Genomic DNA, 21439 nt, shown 5'->3' on the forward strand with positions numbered 1-21439 from the left:
CAGGATTCCCTCTCTGAACTACTATGGACATTAGAACCAGATAGGGCTGGCTGTCTCTTCATATAAATCACTTCCCTAGAGTATATATGCAGTGAAGGGATTACTCCCAGCCCCTGGTCCAAACAATATGAACAGTTCTGCAATTTTTCTTGCATAATTCCCATTGTTTTCCAGTAGAAACTAGGAGAAGGGGGAGGGGGATGTGTCTTGTGAAAGAATTGTACACAGCCAGTTTAGTGATTCTGCTAAAAAGAAAAGAACAAGGTCACTTTGATATTTACAAATTCTTTGAGGACAGTCTATGTTATCTGGGTGCTGGTTTACTCACCAATCGTGTGCCCTATTTCCTTCTTAACTCCCTTCATTGACTTGTTCTTAGCACAGCAGTGCTGGCTTCTAGCAATCGCTGCATTTTAAAATAAGTGTGCAAACTATAACAACAGCTGACATGCATTTAACCCTTAAACAAGTACCTGAGATAGATCATGTAAGTGTAATCTCCTTTTTACAGATGAGCAAACTGGAGCTCCCAGAGGTAAAGTGATACCTCTGGCCACACAGCTAGTAAATGTCAGAGGTAGGAATTCAAACCCAAGTCATCTAACTCCTACTTGACCAACTAACTATCCATCCCTCCTTTGGTATCAAATTGAAATTGAAATTAGGCCCCTCAACCATATCTAAGATCTTTGCTGCTGCATACTGGCTTAGTTTAAAAGCTTTAATCTCTTCTAGGTGTTACTGTATTTTTATTTATTTTGTTAAATATTTCCCATTTACATTTTAATCTGGTTTAGTCTGTACTCCAGAAGGTGGCTCTGTGTGTTTGACGGCTCTCCTCTGTGATTCTGTGTTGTGGGCCTTGTTCGTCAGGAATACACGTCAAAGAGAATATTGTCGGTTAGTGCGCAAGCATTTATTAGGTGCCTGCTGTGCAAAGTTCTTGGGTTACAAAGAAAGGCAAAAGACCCTCGGTGCTCTCATGGAGCCCAGGCCGGTGGGGGAGAAAACATGCCAACAGGTATGTGCAGACAAGGTGCAGGCAGGACAGATTGGGGGTAATCAGCAGAAGGTGGCACTAGTCCTTGACCTTTCATCATTGCTGCAGTCTCTAGTATGTATTATTATTATTAATTTTGTAAAACAAAAGCCTCTGGGTATTGTTAACTGATAAACCTTCTGGATACACTGGTTCTCCTCCTTCTGATTCTGCACCTTTGTTCTTGCTGCTCTGCCCTGGGGAGAATTGCGCACCCCCCCCCCCCAGCAGCTTTGCCAGACTCTGCCCTCTCCCTTCCCTCTGGTATGGAAAAAGTACCATAGAAGGGAAGAGCCAGAAGATCGAGGTTCCGCTCTCAGTTGATTCTATACTAGTTGATTTGGGGTAAATTATTAATTTTTCTTTGAGCGTTGTTTTCCTCATCTGCAAAGTCAAGAATGTGATGACCTCACTCTAAGTCCCATAGTGCATTGGAATAGATGACCTCTGATGTCCCTCCCATCTCCAAATCCAGGATCGGAAAGTCCTGCTTCCTAAAAGCCTTACCTTGATGGAATGGTAGTGCAGCAGTTATTTTATTCCACCCTCACCCACAGCAAAACCCCAGTCTCAGAACAGATGAGAAACATTGACTTCTTTGGGAGTTTGGCACTTGCTACTTCACTGACTCTCACAGGCTTCTCAGTACTTTCTTTTCTGTTGCCAGCTTGGGATTTTAAATGTCTAAAAGTCAGGCATCGTGTCTCACAGAGTGCCCAAGGTAGTCCTGGACATCAAGACCAGGTTTAATAAATGGCTCCTTGATGGTTGCAGAACAAATCAAGGCAGAATTCCCATGGAGCAAAAAGATCAAGTTAGCATCCCCTTCTAGGGTTCTGCAGGTTTTTACAAATCACCCTCAGAAACCTTTCCTCTTAGAGAGCAAAAGCTGGGGAAGCCTGCGACCCAGTGTGTGCATTGTTTTTAACGTTAAAACCCTGGCTTCCTGCAGAAGGCCGAAGCATCTGTGGTTCGGCTAGAGCTTAGGACCTAGGAGTGCGTCTGAGGACCGAGAGGGAGGGAGGGAGGGAAGGAACCTGCCTCTGTTGCTTGGGCTGCAGGGGGATGGGCTGCAAGCTGCTGAGTCTCCGCCTCCCCCTCCTACCAACTGTACTCTCTCTCTCTGCAGCTGCCCAGTGAAGGCCACGGCTGTAATTACCATGGCAACGGTGGAAGCCCAGGGATCAGTAAGGGAAGAGGGGGTAGGGCAGGGCAAGGATGGGTTGGGGCAGTGTCCGGTTTGGTGGAGAGAAACTTGAAGGCAGAGTGGTGGCAGGGGGGTGCAAAACAGAGCGCCGGCTAGCTGCCAGGTGTCCCCAACACCAGCCTCTGTGAAGGGCAGCCATTCTGATTCTTTCACTGGCATCTGATGTGTGTGTGTGTGTGTGTGTGTCACAGTCAGGGACATCACGAGGGCTCTCCTCTCCCTCCCCTTCCAGCAGTGGCATGGAGTGATGTGGCTTTCTCAGGGGAAGTCTCTCTGAATCCACATCTCAGTATCTTTCTCTTCTCCTGTCTTTCTGATCTCGGCAGGCCAAGCATCTCCTTGTGTTGTGTTGCTTTCTGCAGAGAGCCCATAGGTCTGGGAAAGAAGGGATGATGTCTTGGGAAGTATTCTCAGGGGTGGGGGAGGGGACGGGCAGCTCTCTTGGGTGTCAGCTGGTAGAGGTCTTCTTCTTAGGAGGGAGTCATCAACATCACCAACACCACCACAAGAATAGCAAATCCCCTTTCTGCTGTCTGCTACTGGAGTTATGCTGAAGATAAGGCAGCATCCCTACCCAATTACAAAAGCAGTTCTTTTATTCACCTGTGTAATAGTCTACACAACATTAAATATAAAAGGAATGATGGTAGGTAGAGACTAATACTAGTCCTAGGACCATTTCTATCTGAACTCCTTTGAAAAAGATGAGATTTAGAGTAATGAGGATGATGATATATACCCCTGACATTTATAAAACAGTAAACTTTCCAAAATACTCATCTCAGTTAATTGCCCACAACCCGCAAAAGTAGGCAAGATAGGTATTCCCATTTGAGGGATGAGGGAATTGAGGTACAGAGAAGTTAAATGATTTGTTTATGGTCACAGCTAGTTAGTGACAAGAGGCAGGTCCAGAACACAGGCCTTCTTATAAATAGTAGTTTTCATTCCATTTATACCATGTTACTATCTAGTATTTCCACAGTATCCTCAGGTTTGTATTTTAGCCTGAATTGGTGGTGATTGTTGTGTAATCGAGTGATAAAAAACAGAGAGAGAGAGGTCAGTAGGCTCTTGCAGAATGTTTAATGGAGTGCCTTCATCTTGGTAGGGTCACCAGGAGTCTCAGAGTTTGGTTTTCAGGTTTACAAATTTAAAATGTTACTTTTATCTTTTCACCTAGGCATGAGCATGACCTGAAGGGGACTGCTTCATGCTAAGTATCTTTAAAAAAGACAATTTCATAAGCCATAAAGGCAGTATATTAATTCACACTGACAAAATTATTGAATAGACCAGAATATTGTCATGCTGTCAATATATGCTCTCTCCCATAAGAATGTTTATTTGGTAAGCAAAGTTACTGTCACAGGTTTGCTTGATGATTATAGTGATGACAAAGGAAGTTGACTGATCTAGATATCGTCTTTAAGTTATACTAGCTTGCTGCATTCTTGACTGTAAGGCTTCATCTGCCAGGCAGACAGGGATATTCAGTTTGACTGGGCAGGGCATCCTTTCTTTTAAACACTACTAGGGAAACATGTTCTTATTTTTGATTCTTTTTTTCCCCTAAGCTCCTTGCAGAGAACTACATAATTTGATAATTTAGTGGATGTTTAATTTCCGCAATGTGGGTATGCCCAGTATCTTTCCAGATCACAACCCACGTACAGCTCATCCCAAGTTCTTGGCCACATTCTTCCATAAATCCTATGGAGAGGATCTATCTAATGATCTGGGGTTGGGGTTGGGGAGATGTGTGCAAACCTTCATAGGATCATAAAAGGGACCTCTGAAGTCAACTGACTTATTTTTACCAATGAGGAAACCAAGGCCTAGATAAGGTCAGGTGGCTTGGCCAAGGCCATATAAGTGATAGAAAGTAACAGACCCAGGATAGGAGCCTAGGTACTCTGACACCGAACCAGGCACTCTTCCCGCTGTGCCATGAGACGGATTCCGTGGACATCTGTGCAGCATTTGGACTGTCCGTTTGTTATCCCTTGTTCTTCTATAACTAGCCCACTGCGCTGGCTCCTCTGCTGTCCGTGTGACCAGTCTCAGTCTTTTGGGCTTGCTTGTCATCCATAACTCACCCCCTAACTTTAGATGTACGCCAAAGCTCTGCCCCCATCAGATCCCATGGGTTTATTTTCTCTACACAGAATACTTACAAATCTCAATAGGTAGTCACAGTTTCTATCATATGATCCAGCCCTCCATCACTAGCTACTGTACCTCTTAGTCATTTTGAACTGAAAGTCCACATGTCTAAACCAGAATTCCTCATTTTTCTTCCCCAAAATCCTCTCTTCTCTTGAACTTCCCTATTTCTATATAGACTACCAACATTCTCCTAGTCTCCCAGATTTGTGAGCTTGGTGTTATCTTTCACCCTTCACTCTTCCTCATTTCTTCCACCTTTCTCATTGGTTACCAAACCTTGCTCTTTTTTTCCCCTTCATGACATCTTTTGTATCACATCTGTTCTTTCTACTCGCAATGCTACCAACTTATCATCCCCGGCCTAGACTACTGAGACAGTTTTCTAGATAGTCCCCCTGCCTCATCTTTCCCCACTCTGATCTATCCTCACAGCTGTCAAAGTGATTTTCCATAAGTGCAGATCTAAACATTTCACTCCCCTACTTGATAAACTCCCTTGGTGCTACTTTGTTTTTAGGATCAAATGTAAAACCCTCCATTTTTCTTTTAAAGCCTTTAGCACTTGGCCTGAGGGCAGCTAGGTGGTGGTGCCACAGTGCACGGAGGGAGTGCTGGGCCTGGAGTCAGAAAGACCTCTTCCAGAGGTCATATCTGGCCTCAGACGCTTACCAGCTGTGTGACCCTGAGCAAGTCACTTACCCCTGTTTGCCTCAGTTTCCTCATCTATAAAACGAGCTGAAGAAGGAAATGGCAAACCACTCTAGTGTCTTTGCCAAGAAAACCCCAGATGGGAGCGTGAAGAGTTGGACACGACTGAAACAACTCAGCAGCAGCAGACCACTTGGGCTGACCCATCTTTCCAGCAGCCTCTTTATACACCACTCCTCTTCCCACATTCTCTGTTCTAGCTATGCGGACTTTGTCTCTGCTCTTCACATAGCACAGGCCACCTCCCATCTCTGACTTTGTGCCATCGCCCACATCTGCATTGCACTCTGACTTTACCTTAGTTCCTCAAATGCTGGTATTTCTTTAAAATGTAGTTCAGGGGGTGGGTAGGTGACACAGTGAAGAGAGCACCAGCCCTGGAGTCAGGAGGACCTGAGTTCAAATTTGGCCTCAGACACTTAACACTTACTAGCCGTGTGACCTCGAGCAAGTCATTTAACCTTAATTGCCCTGCCTTTCCCCCTGCCAAAAGAAAAATGTAATTCAGGCACATCTTTCTACTAGAAGCTTTTCCTGTTTCCACCCAGCTGCCAACATTCTCCCTCTCTGCCTGCTATTTGTTTTCTGTTTATCCTGTATAAATAAACACATCAGTGCTGACTCTGTGAGTCTGGACAAGTCACTTAGTGCTCTAGGCAATGTTAACATGATTATAAATTGAAGAGAATGTGCTGACCTACCCTGGTAGAGGAAGTGCCTCCCTGGACACTCCCTGCCCCCAGTGAAATGTTAAGGCCCCATGTGTATTTTCGCTGTACTTATATATGTGCATGTTTCCTTCCCTGATAGCATCTCAGCTGCCAGGTACTCTTTTATGCTTTTATCTTTGTACCCCAGTGCTGAGCTTCTTGAGGGTAGAGGTTGCCTCATTTTATTTTTGCAGAACCAGTGCTTGGCGCAGTGCCTGGCCTTCAACAGATTTCATAAATGCTTGCTGACTGACCGCCACATGGAGGAAGGGAAAAGTGGGTAGTCTCTCTCTGTCTCTCTCCCTCTCCCCACTTGGCTCTCACTTATTCAGGCACTCTCATCCCACTGTCCTCCCAATCTGTAGCACAACTACCAAGATTTCAGTCTGTCTGACTAGCCAATATCCTCCAGTATTTTCATGTCGCCTCCCTGGCATGAGGTGAGGGTAAGAATATATGCCAAGTCCTCCTTTCCTGATTGCTACCACCCTTACAAGCCCCAGGCATCACCATATGTAGCCCATGGAGGGCAGAAACTTGATTTTATTTAGTTATTTATATGGGAAAGGGAAAACATTTCTTGATACTGGGAATATATTTCTTCCATTTGTTCCCTATGCAGATATTCTCCGTAATAGTGGCAAATACCTTTGGTCTCCCTGTTTTATGCTTCAGTGCATATTGATAATTAGTGAATCATCAAGGAAAGTTATCTCTGTGGTAACATCTGTCAAGGAGTCTTTTGTAGTGTTCATTTATGGAAGGAAGACACCTGATTGAGGTAGAACCTTTAAGAGGCTGCATTTTGCCTGGAGTCAGTTTTATTTGTTTTGTATTTATTTCTTTTGTTATTAAGAAACAAACACAGTGAGATCTCACTTACATCATCTGTATCTTTCTGGCAGTTGTGAGTCAGCTGTAGAAAGTCATTTAGGAAATCCTACCTATTCTCCTTTCACATTACAAGCAAGGATAACTTCAACACTTGTGTGGACCATTCTTAGAGATTTTATAAAGATGGTAAAGTAGGCACATGGGTTGGTAGTTACTGATGCCTTTTTTAATCACTTTTTTTTGGCAACAATATTGTCTGAATTTTTTTTGTATTATTTTGGAATCTTTTTTTTTTTTTAAAGATCTGGTCTTAAATATCTTTCCCTAAATATCTTTAAAGTTCTGTGTTCTGGTCCAGCAACTTTTCCACACTGTTCCTTCTTAAATGCCATTACAATTATTCATATAGTGATTAAGTGTTGAATTTTTAGAGTTCTAGTGGCTGGTTTTATTATTATCAATAGGGACAACAAGATGCTATAAAGATACTGGCCGATATGTTTAATTTTGTATCTATAGCTTGTCCTCTTTGCAGTTTTATCTGCTCTCTATGTGTTTTGGGATGATCTGGCTACGAGGTCTCATGCTGAGCTTTTTATAGCCTTGTCTTCCCCTTCGCTGCTTTTTGCTGTTTTGCAAAGTGATACTACTCATCATCTTTTTTTTCTGCTTGTTAATATTTTGCAAATATCTTTGCTTGGCGAGGAGATAAAATGCCTATTGGCTGGCAGTTTCTGGACTCTTCTGGTTTTAATGTGGTGACTATTTTATATCAGTTTAACTTTAGGCAATGTTAGTAAGCACATTTAGTATCATTACTTTTATCCATTTCCAATTTTTAAGCCAACAATTAAAAAATGGATGGATATGGATAAGGTTATGGATAAGGTTAGAGCTATTATAATTATATGTAGTATCTTTTAATATTTTTCTTTTTTTTTAATTTGGTGTTGATTTAGATCTTTGCTTTAACCAAGTAATGATCCTCTGCCTTCCTTGCCAGCCTCTTCTGGATGTTTTCCAGTTTGTCAGGCTCCTTCCTAAAATGTGGCACTTAGAATTAAATAAAATGTTCCAGATCTGGTGTAACCAGGTGAGGGTATAACAGGAAGATTGCTTCCTTTGTTCCGTATGCTGTGACTCTCTGAACATGACCTAACATCACATTAATTGTTCTGATTGCCATGACATATTGTTGACTTATCTTGACCTTGAAGCTCACTAAAACTCCATGATTTTTTTTTTGACAAAAAGCTAGCAACCGTGTTGCAGTGCTTAAGACCCCAAAATACCAACAAGCTGGGTCCTGCCAAATGAATTCAACTCAAGTCTTCTCTCAGTCAAAGAAAAGCAAAGTTTATTAAAAGTTCACCATATTGGGTAGACTCTTAAGGAGCCTCAGTATCTGTGAGGCTTGCATTGGGCAAGCAGTCCAGAATAATCTAACAGAGAGAATCTGGGCTCATTCTCCAGAAATCAATCTCTGGCCTTCTGCCTTCTCATGGAGGCAAGATGGGGTCTTATATACAGAAAGACAGTGGGAGGAATCTAGGGGTGGTCTAGAGGAGGAGTTTGGGGAGGGTCTTCAGGAGAAGTCAGATGAGGTCAGAATCCAGTGATGAGAGATTCAGGAAGTAGCTAGGGGCTACCTGGAGATGAGACATTGGAGGCTTTGGGAGGCTCCAGGGTGGGAGATAGCTGGACAAAGGAGAGCTAGGCTAGTAACAGAGATTTGGGCCCAGCCACAATGAAAGGCTTATGGCCTCAGGCAAATGCCTCATCAAATGGGAAGATTCAGTCCAAGTTCAAGGGGGTTCCCAGAGCCTGTACCTCATCACCCTCAAGGAACTCATTCCGGGGGAAACAAGATACAAATGACTAGGTAAAGTCAAGAGGTAAACAGATTTAAGGGAGTGAATTACGTATCCTTTATAATAGCAGTGGCAGTATTGATTTTATTTTTTATGGCTTCATAACTGGAAAGTAGAGAGTAGATTTTGCAGTTGTGGCAAGGCAGCTGGTGAGAAACGGAGGAATGAATGAGCTCTCAAGTTTTCAACTTTTTGTTTCCCCAAAGACATTATTCAGTTGAGTCATCTCATTGATTCTCTGAGACAATTCATATAATTAAATAAAAAAAAATACTATGGTTAAAATTTTGTTTTGTGAGAAACATGCTCACTTCTAGAAAGAATAATACTCATTGTGAAGCCAGGAAAGTTCTGTTTTATTTATATTTACATTCATTCCCTGAATGAATGGAGTACACTTATTGAGACAGATGCAAGTCTTTTTATGCCCAGTTTCCAATTCGGATTTCCCACCTGCCTCTTCTTGGCCACGTACTTCAGGGTTCCTAAACTCCACCCCATGGCCACATTCCTCATTTTCTTTGTGGAATGGCACTCTATAAATTCTTTTAAAGGAATTCCCTTAATTGATAAGAGGGCTAGCCCTGGATGTTTTTAAGTTTCCTTCATTATTAACATGACAAGAGTAATTCTCCTCTGGCCTTTGAAGTTGTGGATTTTATCTAAAGTACAGGGAAGGAGTGATTCACCTTTTCAGATATGCTGATAAGCAGGGTCCACATCCTTGTGAAGTGTTAATCAACATTCCCAAGACTTTCCAATCCATTCCTTTTCTTGCCTTCCCCAGCAAATACCAGACTTCTGGTATATTGCATATTTTCTTGTGAGAACAGAAGTTTGGTTCATCTCTTACAGTTTCATTTTGTTTTTTGTTATGAGGGTCACTCAGAGTCATTAAAAGCATTGCCCAGTTTTAGAAATGAAATCCTATCTGCTCTCCTCCTCCTAAATTCTTATTTGGGTGGTTTCCATCTGTATAGCTATGATATTTAAAAAGTTTGAGAAACATAGTTTCTGGGCAATGTAGTAATTTTATTAATAATGGTAGCATGTTTATTAATAAAAGGAGGTCAGTGATACTTTTGAATGCCAAAGACATTAGAGTTTATATGCCCTTGGAAGAATGAGTGTTCCTGAGGGTGGCAATCAACTCTGATTGGTTAGTAATTAATGAGAGAATGAATATTATAATGGCAGGTGTGCTATATTCCATTGAGGGTCTTGGGGTCTGTGACTTGGATCACCTAAGTCTTGGTCAAAGAGACTTATCAATTTCCATATCACCTGTCTGACAAAAGGGAGAATCCATGTTTTTCAAGACCTGTCTGAGCAAACGAAGTATATTAGCCTAAATTTAGAATTTCTCTTACTGTCTTTGATTAGATTTAGCCATCCTGGCTAGGTAAGTCTTTGAGAGATATTTCTCACACTGGTTGATTTCCAGATGAGGAAGTAGAAAGGGGGAAAAAACCTTGGTCTCAGTACAATAATTAGTTATTAATACAAGAGAGAAATAATTTTTCTCATAGCACTTACTATGTGCCAGATGAGTTACTAAGTGTTTCTGCAAGTATTATCTCATTTCATCCTCACAACAATCTTGAGAGCTAAGTGCTATTGTTATCCCCATTTTACAGATGAGGAAACTGAGACAAGGAGAGGTTAGATGAGTTACCAACGGTCAGTAAGTGTCTGAGACTGGATTTGAACTTGTATGAGACATAGAAATGGTACACAAGTAGTAGCAGAGGCAGGCAGGATTTGAATTCAAGCCCCTGTGATTTCAGATCTAGTGCCCTCACTACTATCTCCTAAGAGGTATACAAAGTTCTTTCTAACTGCAAAATCAGCTGAATTAGTTGACCCTGGAAAGTAGCTACTCTTATTATCCACATTTTATGAGTTGGGGTACAGGGGCCCTGGTCACGGTTCTGGGGAGAAGAGTGGTCCCTTACAGACCAGAGCACAAGTTTGGAGAGCAGTGATCACATCTCTCCTTGGAAGAATAAAGGGCTTGCAGACCCCCAAAATTAGCTCTGATAAAAGCACCTTGGCAGGAATGAAAGTCTTGGAGAAGGGTGGGGGGCGGGTCATGAGACCAGAGATATCTGTTCTGCCTCCCTTGCAGCCACATACAACTACAGCCCCTCACCACATGTGATCCCTCTCTCAACTTGGGGCACCATGTCCTTATATGTGGGCTTTCTGTCCATAGAAATATAATTTTGGTTGCTTATATTTAGGGCTTGGGGGCTAGATTTCTTTCTAAAAGCTGGGACCATTTGCTTTTTGTCTTGTGCAGTTTTCATTTATGATTTATTGAAACATATCTCTGAATAAACAAGCTCTTAAAAAAGCTGGTGATTCTCTGGACCAGCCCATTGTATTTCAAATGGAGCTACCTGACTACCCTTTAAACCCATATCACTCTGTCACCTAAAGGCACCTAAATAGCTCCAGCCCCAGCCTCTGTAGCTCACTGTTTAGATTTAGATGGCTTAGAACAAAGGTTCCCAAACTTAATTGGCCTACTGCCCCGCCTTTTTTTCCTACACTGGTTATAATAATTTGTCTTTTTATTAAACACCTTAACAAATTATGCCCTAAGAGCAAATTTTCGAAGGGGATACAGGGATTCCTTCCTCTGCTGTTTTTTTGGTCTTCAGGCTTTCCTTGTGCTTTTTAAGCCTGTGGCGCATGGCAGGAGTGTTCTTGGGCCAAAGGTTCGGGGGCTTGTATTTCTTGCCCTTATAGAATTTCCTAAGGTTCTCTTTCTGTATCTGCTTGATGATAGTCAGAACTCGAGCAATAGATTTTCAGATGACTCAGATATTAGATAACTTGGATGCAGCTCCTTCAGTGACCTTGGCCACTGTCAATTGGGAAAGTTCCACCTTTAAATCATCTAACTGTTTGAGTAGCTCCTCCTTCTTCCCACAAAGATCCCTGGCCTTAATTTTTGCCATGATCTTGGAGAAGACACACCACCACTGGCTCCTTGGGGAAAAAGGAAAGGGGAAGGACCCTTACTGCCCCCTTTTAAAAAAAATTACTCTGCACCCACCTGGAAATTTTTAACTCTTTAGCAGTTTTTAAAAATATTGTGTCATTTCAAAAAAATCTAATTTTAAAAAATGATGCATCTTAAATTTAATAATTTATTGTAAATTTGTGGGGTTTTTCCTTCATTGAAATTTTGATGATCCAACATTACATGATGTAACATATAGTATCATATTGTAAACAAGTCATTATGCACACATGTTCCTGCTGATGCATGCTGGACTTCCTGTTTGACAATCTTGCTTGTTAAAATCTGTCTATAATCAATTGATTGATTATAACTTCCATTTTGTATGTTTATTTGGAAAATAATGTAATCACCACGACTTTAGCTGTTACACACAGATGAAATATGTATGAGTGGTTTTTCAATATTTTCTTCTCTTCTTTCCTTCCACCACCACCTTATTTTTATTCAATACCCCTCAATTGTACCTGAGGCTACTACTACCCAGTGCCCCCCAGTGGGTGGTATCACCTACTTTGGGAACCTCTGACTTTGAATGAGTATAAACAGCAATTGTTTTCTGTTCTGTCCAGAAACTTTTGAGGATTTTCCCTTTCCAGATCAATGTTCTTGTGATGGTAAATTAGGCCACTTTTTGCCTCAATTCTTACCTAGTCACTGAAAGGGAGTTGCCTCAGACAAACTGAAGTCTGGGAAAGACCTTAATTTAGAAAGGCCAACGTCATCCACTGCATTCTGGGTCACTGCCAGTCTTGACTTTAGTCCTGCCACTGGACTTTAATGACCCTGGAGGAAAGAGTGAGGCTGATGACTTTGTGCAGCTCTTCCTCACTTAAATCCAGTTCATGAGCCAATCAAGACATCACCCTCATGATGTCATTGGTCCTCCCTGAAGAACAACTATAGTTCAATTCAACAAACATTTTAAAGCATGTATTCTTTGCAAGGCACTGTGCCATAAGTTTCTTTTGGGCATAGAAAGTCTTTCCCTTACTTTGTAAGCACTCAGCGTGGTGCTAGGCCCAAAATATGTGCCCTACATTTATTGCTTGGCTGTTTGGAACAATTTTTATATCACTCATTTTTCTCTCTCAGGTGTCACACAAGAAATCAGTTACCTTACCGGAGACGGAAACTTCCAAGGAAGCCGAAATTTCAGAACAAGAAACCAGCGTGGAGTCTGAAGTCGTATCTGAGTTAAATCTTCTCCATCGACATGTTCTTACAGGAAATGTAGAGTATCTGCAGAAGATTTTTGAAGACCCAGAAGAGCCCTATCACTCTAAGGTTATGCAGCTAATTATGGAAGAAGATGTCATTGGTAGGAACTTATTGTATACAGCATGCATGGTTGGGCAAAGTGACGTGATTAGAATATTGGCCAAATATGGTGTAGACCTGCATGAGAAAACGTCCAGAGGTATTCTATTCTTTTTCTTTGGTGTTATTTCTTAGGAATGAAATCAGTCAATTAACAAAGCAATCTAATATCTTTAATTTAAGGTTGAGTTAATTTGACCTCCATTTTTATATTTTCGTTCATACACAGTTAATGGGTGTCACCAGGAGCAAGGCAGCTTAAGTGACCATTATATTGTGTGAGGGCAGGGAAATTCCCTCTTCCATAGCAAGATGACTTTCTTTTAGCTCTCTCTTCCCTCAGACTGGAGAAGCCCATGTTCCAATTGCTCTTGAGACCCCAACTTAACTCTTTCTGACCAAGTCTTTTGTCTCCTTAGAACAGGAGTCCTTGACTTTTTTGTGTCCTAGACCCATTTGGCAGTCTTGGTGAAGGCTATGGACCCCTACGCAATATGGTTTTAAATATATAAAATAAAATACATGGGATTACAAAGGAAACCTATTATATTGAGATAAAATCACCAGCATTTTAAAAATAAATTCACAGACCCTGGGTTAAGAACCCTTCGCCTAAAATGAACCCATGGAAGTCATGGGTTTAATTATCTTCTGTGTGCAAATCACTCTCAGATTTAGATATCTCTTTGGCCCCTCCCCCCTGGGTGACTCCTGCTCGGGTGCCAGTCATTGGCCTCATCAAGGCAGCTCCCCCAGCCCCTCCTGCTGCTCCCCAGTCCTTTTCCCCTTGGTTTCCCTTCTCTTTTTCCAAACAATCCTTGTTTCTTGCTTCCTACGCCATCCACATCTCCTACCCTGCATCTCCCACTATGGCACCTCCCCATCAATGACCCCTGCTCAGGTCCCAGCCATTGGTCTTGCTGAGGTGCCTCCCTCTGCAGCCCCTCACCCTGAGGCGACACCCACTCAGGCCTGAGGCCCTAACCCCACTGCAGTCTTAGGCTTATCTCCTCTTCTGACCCCTTCCACTCCTCAGCAGTCTGATCCAGTTCAGCCAGGACCCCCCAGTCACTTCCTCACAGGAAGGGGAACTCCCTTTCCAAGCCTCTGTCCCCACAGTGCCTTCAGGATTTTTTCCCCTAAGGTAAGTGCCTGTCTCTCCCCATGGAACAACTAGAGTGCATGTCCCATTCTCATTTCAGATCTCATCCAAGTTAAAGAAAAATTGGGGAAGTTCTCTGAAGATCCCACAAAGTTTACTGAGGGCTTTAGAGACATATCCCTATAATTCCAGCTTTCTTGGGGTGATTTGCATATCCTCTTCTCTACCTGTTGTTCTACTGAGGAGAAAAGGAGGGAACAAGCCCCAAAATTTGGGGATCGTTTGGCTACCAATGACCCCAGAAAATGCCCCCCAAAACAGCTGCTATTGCCACTAGTGACCCAGGATGGGATTACCAAAGGCATGAGGATAGGGGAAAAAGAGACCACATGGTACTTTGCCTGTTAAAAGCCTAAGAACTATATTTCAAAAGCAAGTAAATCATCTGAAAATTAGGGAAATTACTCAGAGAGAAAAAGAACCCCGCCCTTTTCCAAGACTGACTGGTAGAAGCTATTAAAAGGTATACAAATTTAGATCCTGATTCTATAGAAGGGGAAGCAGTCACATTCTGGAGTCTGACCCCTTGAATGTGAAGTCTGACCCTCTTGAATGGGACTTAGAGAGTCAGGGACAGCTCTACACCCCTTGCCAGCAGGAAGCATTTTCAGAAGCTGAGACCTTTGCCCTTTAGCCCAACAGAATTTGAGTCCCATTTGTTTGAAGGAGGAATGATGAGGTACAGACTCTGGGAACCCCCTTGAGCTCTCCTTGAATCTTCCCACTTGAGACATTTGCCTGAGGCCTTAAGCCTTTCCTATAGCTAGGCCCAAATCTCTGTTACTAGCCTAGCCCTCCATTGTCCAGCTACTTCCCACCCTTGATCCTCCCAAAATATCTATACACTCTTAAACTAGTCTAGCCCTCCATTGTCTGTCATCTCCAGGTAGCCTCCAGCTACTTCCCACCCTTAATTTCTCATTACTAGAGTCTGACCTCATTTGACTCCTCTTGAAGACCCTCCCCAAACTTCCCCTCTAGACCATCCCTAAATCCTCGAGCAACCTTTCTGTATGTAAGACCCATCTTGCCCCTATGAAGGAGCTGGAAAATTATCTAGTGCAGATTCACTCTGTCAAATTATTCTAGCCTGCTTGTCCAATACAAGCATCACAGATACCAAGGCTCCTTAAAAGGTCTACCCATTGTAGTGAACCTTTAATAAACTTTGCTTTTCTTTGGCTGAGAAAAGACTTGACTCGAATTCATTTGGCAGGACCTGGAATATTGGTATTTTGGGGTCTTGGGCACCCCTAAACCTTAAATCTCAACATTTTTTGGTTCCCTGATCTCAACATTTTATGGTTTCCTGACCTCTACAATAGATCCCAGGTTAAGAACCCTGCCCTAAAATAAACTCATGGAAGTCATGGGTTTAATTATCTTTTGTGTACAGATCACTCTCAGATTTAGATATCTAACCCTACACTCTCTCTTGAACTCTAATCTCACACCATAGACAGCCTAATGCCTATTTTGAATTGGATGTCCCATAGATATCTTAAACTCAGCATATTAAAAACTGAACTCTGTCTTTTCCCTCAAACTTCTTCTCTTCCTCTCATGCTTTTCTACTTTTGTCAAAGGCATCACCATTCTTCAAGTTACCCTTTGTATCATCCTTGACATATTCTCTGCATATACATACCTATTAAACATATTTTCACATTATTCATGTTGTATAGAAGCATTAGAATGAATGGGAGTAACCATGAGAAAGAAAAACACAAAACAAGACAAAACAAAAAAAGAAAATAGTCTGTTTTAGTCTGCATTCAGATCAATTTTATTTCTCTAGCATCTCTCATATACATCTTCAAAGCCTAATTCAAGGCTTTATCACAACTTACTTGGACTCTTCTATTACAGTAACCTCCTAAATGGCCTCCTTGGGGGCAGCTAGGTGGTGCAATGCATAGAAGTGTAAGATCTGGAGTCAGGAAGACGTCTTAGATTCTCACTAGCTGTGTGACCCTGGGCAAGTCACTTAACCCTTTTGCCTCAGTTTCCTCATCTGTAAAATGAACTCGAGAAGGAAATGGCAAACCACTCCAGTATCCTTGCCAAGAAAACACCAAAAGGGGTCACAAGAGTCAGATGGAAACAACTGAACAACAAAGAAACAGCCTCCTTGTCTCATCTATCCTTTCACCAATCCATTTTTTCACAGAGCTGCCAAAATGATTTTCCTAAAGCGTTGGTATGATCATGTTACTCTCTCGCTCATGAAATTCCAGTGACTCTTTATTACTGCCAGGATTAAAAAGCAAAAGCAAAAAACTCCTCCATTTGACTTTCACAACCTGGCTTCAGTCTACCCTTTCAGGATTATTATACATTACAATCTCCCATGTATGATTTATCCAGGCATGCTTTTTTCATGTTGTTTCTGTGGTTCCTCCCACACAGTGCTTCCTCTCCTTTCTCTGTGCCTTCTTCCATTTCTTAGAATCCCCAGTTTCCTTCAAAGTTTAGCTTATGACTTTCTATACGAAGCCTTTCCTGATCCTCCCAGCTGCTAGCACCTCCCCCTTGAAACAACTCGTATTTATTTTGTCCATACATATAGATGTATGTGTTGTCTCCCATTGAGAGAATGTAAGTTCCTTGAGGGTAGGGATACTCTCTGTTATGTCTTTGTTTTCCTAGCACCTGATGTAGCACCTGGCATATGGGAGGTGACTGCATCTATAGAGACAAGGAAGCTATTAGGGAATATTTGAAAGAAAGGCGTCCTCAGCCCAGACATGAGAACATCCTCTCCTTGTCATAACATGTGCAAGGTTTCCTTTCAATGCCACACTGAATGTACATTTGCACTACTGTCCCTTAACTTTGTACTGCTAATAGTTTTCTAGCACCTAGTGGGCACTCTTTGCTTTACTGTGAGCCTGTGTAGACAGATGCCTTTCCAGTGCCTGAATATTTGCGTGACATGGGAGATACTGGCACAGGACTGTTCGGCATGGTGCTCCCCCGTCAGAGAAGGTGCTGTGCTCTATGAGTAAAGCAGAATTGAAGCAACTCAGAAGAAATGGGAGATGAGCAAATATAGAGAATCCACCCCAAATGTTCCCATGGACTATTTGTGTCCGATCTGTGGCAGAGCATTCTGAGTTCGTATTGGTTTGAGCAACCACATTCCGACACACTGAAACTTGGCTCTAGCATAGTAATGACATTTTGGTCCTCTTCGACAATGAAGGTCAACAACTAGCCTGAACAAATGTTTTGGGGGTTCAAAAGCGAGGCTGCTTGTTATTTTAAATGCTAAAAACCTAAATAATGAGTTTTTAAAAATGAGATTATCTATTTGGTTCTCAAACTCTTTTTTATTGAATGGATACAGTCACAATCACAATCACTACTGTCATTGTTGTTTTCAGGACCTGGATTCTGTCTTCTTGCATTTTCAAATGGGAAAACAAATGGACAGAGTGACTTGTTCAAAGTCACAAAGTGATTCCATAGTTGTGTATGGATGATTCTTAGAGGCAGCCTGGTTTAGTGGAAAGAACACTGTCGCTGGTGCCAGAGGCCTAGACTCAAATCTTGTCTCTGACACTGTTTGGGCAATTAGCTTCGCCTGCCTGGGCCTCAGTTTTCTCATTTGTTAAATGACAGAGTTGGACTAGACATTTTCTGAGGTCCCTTCCAGCACCAGAGCTGTGATCTGATGAACAGAATAGAGGTGGTGGTTTTACTTCTGAGTCTTTAAGCAAAACTTTGCAAAAATTTTTCTTATTCATTCATTGTTCCCAGAAAGGCCCTTTTCATATACCTGTCATGGCCTCATCCTCTTTTGGACGTTTAAGCACTAAAAAGTGCCTTGGTCTGAAACAGAAGCTTTTTACTGGGGTACTTTTAGTCATAGTAACATTTTGTTATGTTTTCATTATCATCATGAAATAGTTACCCAGTTTTTTTCTGATACTTTTGCTAAAATTAAGGGGGGATTATATGAACTTTCTCTTTGTGTTTTAAGTACTTTCTCAGTCTAATTTCTTCTGGAAAGTAGTAATTTCCATGACTGTAGCAATAGTGTTTGGGCACAGGATTTTATGATGATTCCTGAGTTTGTAGCTCAGAACTGTAACTAGGGTAAATTGAGCAGAATCCTTTCCCATCTCCTCTGGAAACTAAATTTAGAGGACACTGACAATACTTTATTCTTAACTAACCCCAATTAACTCTTCCCCACCTGGCCTGGACCTGCTTTTCTTCCTTCTTCTTCTTCTACCTTGTAATCCCTGAGCAGTGGCCTCTTGTCCCAGGGTTTCCATTTCTCTACCATGCTGCCATCCCCCCATGAGTTTGTCTTTAAAAATTAATTTGAGGGCATATTTCATGCTCCTTGACTCGGGAATATTTTGTGAAGCTTATCTTAGGTCTTAGATGGCCTTTGTGGTCCCTTCTAGCCCTAAATCTTTGATTCAAAGGATCCAGCTTGCTGCATTTTAGAGACTGATCTCTTCTACCAGAAAAAAGTGCTCTGAAATATCCAAATATATTTGATTGGATTGTCTTTGTTCACTTTGTCAGGTTACACACTCTTACACTGTGCTGCAGCCTGGGGCCGAGTGGAAACTTTAAAAGCACTGGTGGATCTGGAAGTCGATATTGAAGCACTGAACTTCCGTAATGAAACTGCCCGGGATGTGGCTCTTCGGTACTCTCAGACAGAGTGTGTTGATTACCTGGACTTTGCAGGTACCTGTGACCTGAGCTATAAGCATTTTTCTGTTTGCCTTGAAAGTCATTGATTCAAAGGTTGTGCCACTGAGTCAATCAGTCCGTCTGAATGATGGCTAGTACATGATGAGGCAGGCTCTATGATGTAGAGAAAAGGTACAGAATTTGAAATTAGGAGAGATGTCAGTTCACATTCCAATTCTAACACAAGTTGTGTGGCCCTGGGTAAAGCACCTAGCTTGAGACCTGAGGAGAATCATTCTTGTGTTACTTATGTTATGGGGCTGTTTCAAAAATCAAACAAGATAATGTAGGTAAAGCTTTTTTGTAAACTTTAAAATTGTCTATGTTGTATTTCACTTTTTACACCCACACTGAATAAAAATAGTTACAATCACCACTGGTGTTCTTGCTTTCAGGGTATGGATTTTGTCATCTGCTGAATTTTGCTATAGTCATGGAACATTGCTTTGTATAGAGTGGAAAATTGGCACAGCAGAAGCTTTTTACTTGGCTTCTCAGAATTTCAGCAGGTATTTGTGTTTGCAAATGCTTAAATATAGGTAAATTTAGTGCATGTGTTAATCTAGTTTCTCAGGGCCCAGGCAGAGTGGCTCATTCTTTCAACAAAAACATTTATTTTATTTGTACATTGTGGGCTACACTCCTGAAGTGACATTTTTCTAAAAGAAAACTAAAATATAGCAAGGTACCCATAAAAAAGAACATGCAATTTATAGGAAGTGTACTTAAGCTTTATGCAAACTGTGTTTAGAAAAAAGTACAGTCTGAAAAAAGCATATTTTATAGTGAGACCACTATGGCAGCAATTTGATGGTACATTGTTTTCATTTAAAAATAATTCATTTCAACAAATATTTGTTAAGCCCTTATTATATGTAAAGAAATGGATTTGCAAATATAATAATAACAACAACAACAGTGATAGCTAGCATTTTTATAGTGCTTTAAGGTTTGCAGAATACTTTCCAAATATTATCTCATTTTATCCTCACAACAACCGTGGGAGCTGGTACTGTTGTACAGATGCAGAAACTGCGACAAACACAGGTTAAGGGACTTGCCCAGGGCCATATAGCTAGGAAGTGTCTGAGGCTGGATTTGAACTTATCATCCTGACCCTAGACCCAGTGCTTTATGCTTTGTCCTGTCTATCTGCCTAGTTGACAAAGATGAAAACTACCAATTTTCCTGCTATCAAGATTATAACATTTTTGGTGAATAGGGCACATGTACATGTCTCTGTTGTTATATATGGTAGCATATGATAGTGACAAAGGATAAATCCAGACAAAGTGTTCTAAGTAAATTTAAGGAGGGGATACTGAAAAAAAAAATGGAAAACACCCTATCTGTTCAAGATAAACACTGAACAAATTATGAAAGGAAAAAGTATTTGAGGAGGGGGGGATCCATTTTATCTGGGGCAGAGCATCAGTTATCTTCATAATGTGGAAGTATTGGTCAGGATGTCCATTCTCTTGAATTCCTCCAGCCTGCTTGATAAAATTGCAGAATGTAAGGGGCAGGTACCAGAGACAAGAAGAGTTAAGGTCTTAAAGTGTAAAGAAGTATTTATATTTGTGTTTAATACTCTATTGATTCTTTTAGGAGACATGAAGAAGTTCTTTAATTGAATTCAATGGAATTATAGAGTGGTTAGCTTTTGCCTGGTCAAAGAATTAGCCATGCCCTTGGTGTCCTTTAAAAAGTAAGGCCCTGTCTCCAAGGAGTCTGTCAAGGTAGGAAGCAGACCTAAGGGGGATGAGCTCTGGCATTTGAGAAGGGAGCCAGCTGTGGAAGAAGAACCTAGTTCTTGAGAGGGCATTGCTCCTTGCCTCTTGGCAGAAGGTTGAGGAAGAGTAGTGGTGGTGGTGGTGTGTGTGTCTGTGATTTCTCTCTGCCTCTCTGGGCCATCCACCATGACTTGATGAGGGTAAAAGAGGAGAGTGTGAAAGCTGGCTTGAAGCTTAATATAAAACAAAGCAAAACAAACCAAACTAAGATCTTGACAACTGGTCCCATCACTTCCTGGCAAATAGAAAGAAGAAATGGAAGCAGTGCCAGGTTTTATATTCTTGGACTCAAAGATCACTGCAGATGGGTGACTGCAGCCATGAAATAAAAAGGTTCTTTCTCTTTGGAAGGAAAATAATAGAAAGTAGAGCCATCACCTTGCTGACAAACTTCTGTATAGTCAAAGCTATGGTTTTTCCAGTACCAGTGTATGGCTGGGAGAGTTGAGTTTTAAGAAAAGTTGGTGCTACAGAAACAATACTTTTAAATTTTGTTCCTGGAGAAGACTTTTGAGAGTCCCTTGGACAGCAAGGAGATCAAAACAGTCAGTACTTAATTAAATCAGACTATTCAGTGGAAGGACAAATACTGAAGCTGAAGCTTAAATACTTCAAGGATTTGAGTATTTCAATTTAAAGTATTTTCAATACTTTAAGGAGACGACAGGACTCATTGGGAAAGACCCTGAGGTTGGGAGATATTGAAAACAAAAGGAAAAGGGGATGGCAGAGGATGAGATGGATAGTGTCATGAAAGCAACAAACATGAGCTTGGACAGACTTCAGAAGATGAGTGGAGGCTAGAAAGACCTGGCATTCTATGGTCCATGGGGTCACAAAGAGTTGGACATGACTGAATAACAACAATACTTATATAGT

At 41.5% G+C, this 21439-nt stretch overlaps 1 protein-coding gene and 1 pseudogene across 2 annotated transcripts in view; one reads left to right on the forward strand and one right to left on the reverse strand.

Annotated features, from left to right (window-relative positions):
• The window catches only part of ANKRD45 (ankyrin repeat domain 45), a 55341-nt gene that overhangs the window by 5192 nt on the left and 28710 nt on the right, over window positions 1-21439 (forward strand). For both annotated transcript variants that reach the window (XM_069065559.1, XM_069065560.1), the window contains exons 2-3: window positions 12665-12989; window positions 18594-18761. In XM_069065559.1, the coding sequence (XP_068921660.1) occupies window positions 12665-12989; window positions 18594-18761 (493 nt within the window). The remainder of the gene's footprint in view (window positions 1-12664; window positions 12990-18593; window positions 18762-21439) is intronic.
• Window positions 11135-11504, reverse strand: LOC138144149 (large ribosomal subunit protein uL29-like; annotated as a pseudogene).

The sequence above is a fragment of the Petaurus breviceps genome, unplaced genomic scaffold (genome assembly GCF_028583685.1).
Source record: "Petaurus breviceps papuanus isolate PSGF00001 unplaced genomic scaffold, PetGlider_PUasm1.0 90692, whole genome shotgun sequence".
Classification (NCBI taxonomy): domain Eukaryota; kingdom Metazoa; phylum Chordata; class Mammalia; order Diprotodontia; family Petauridae; genus Petaurus; species Petaurus breviceps.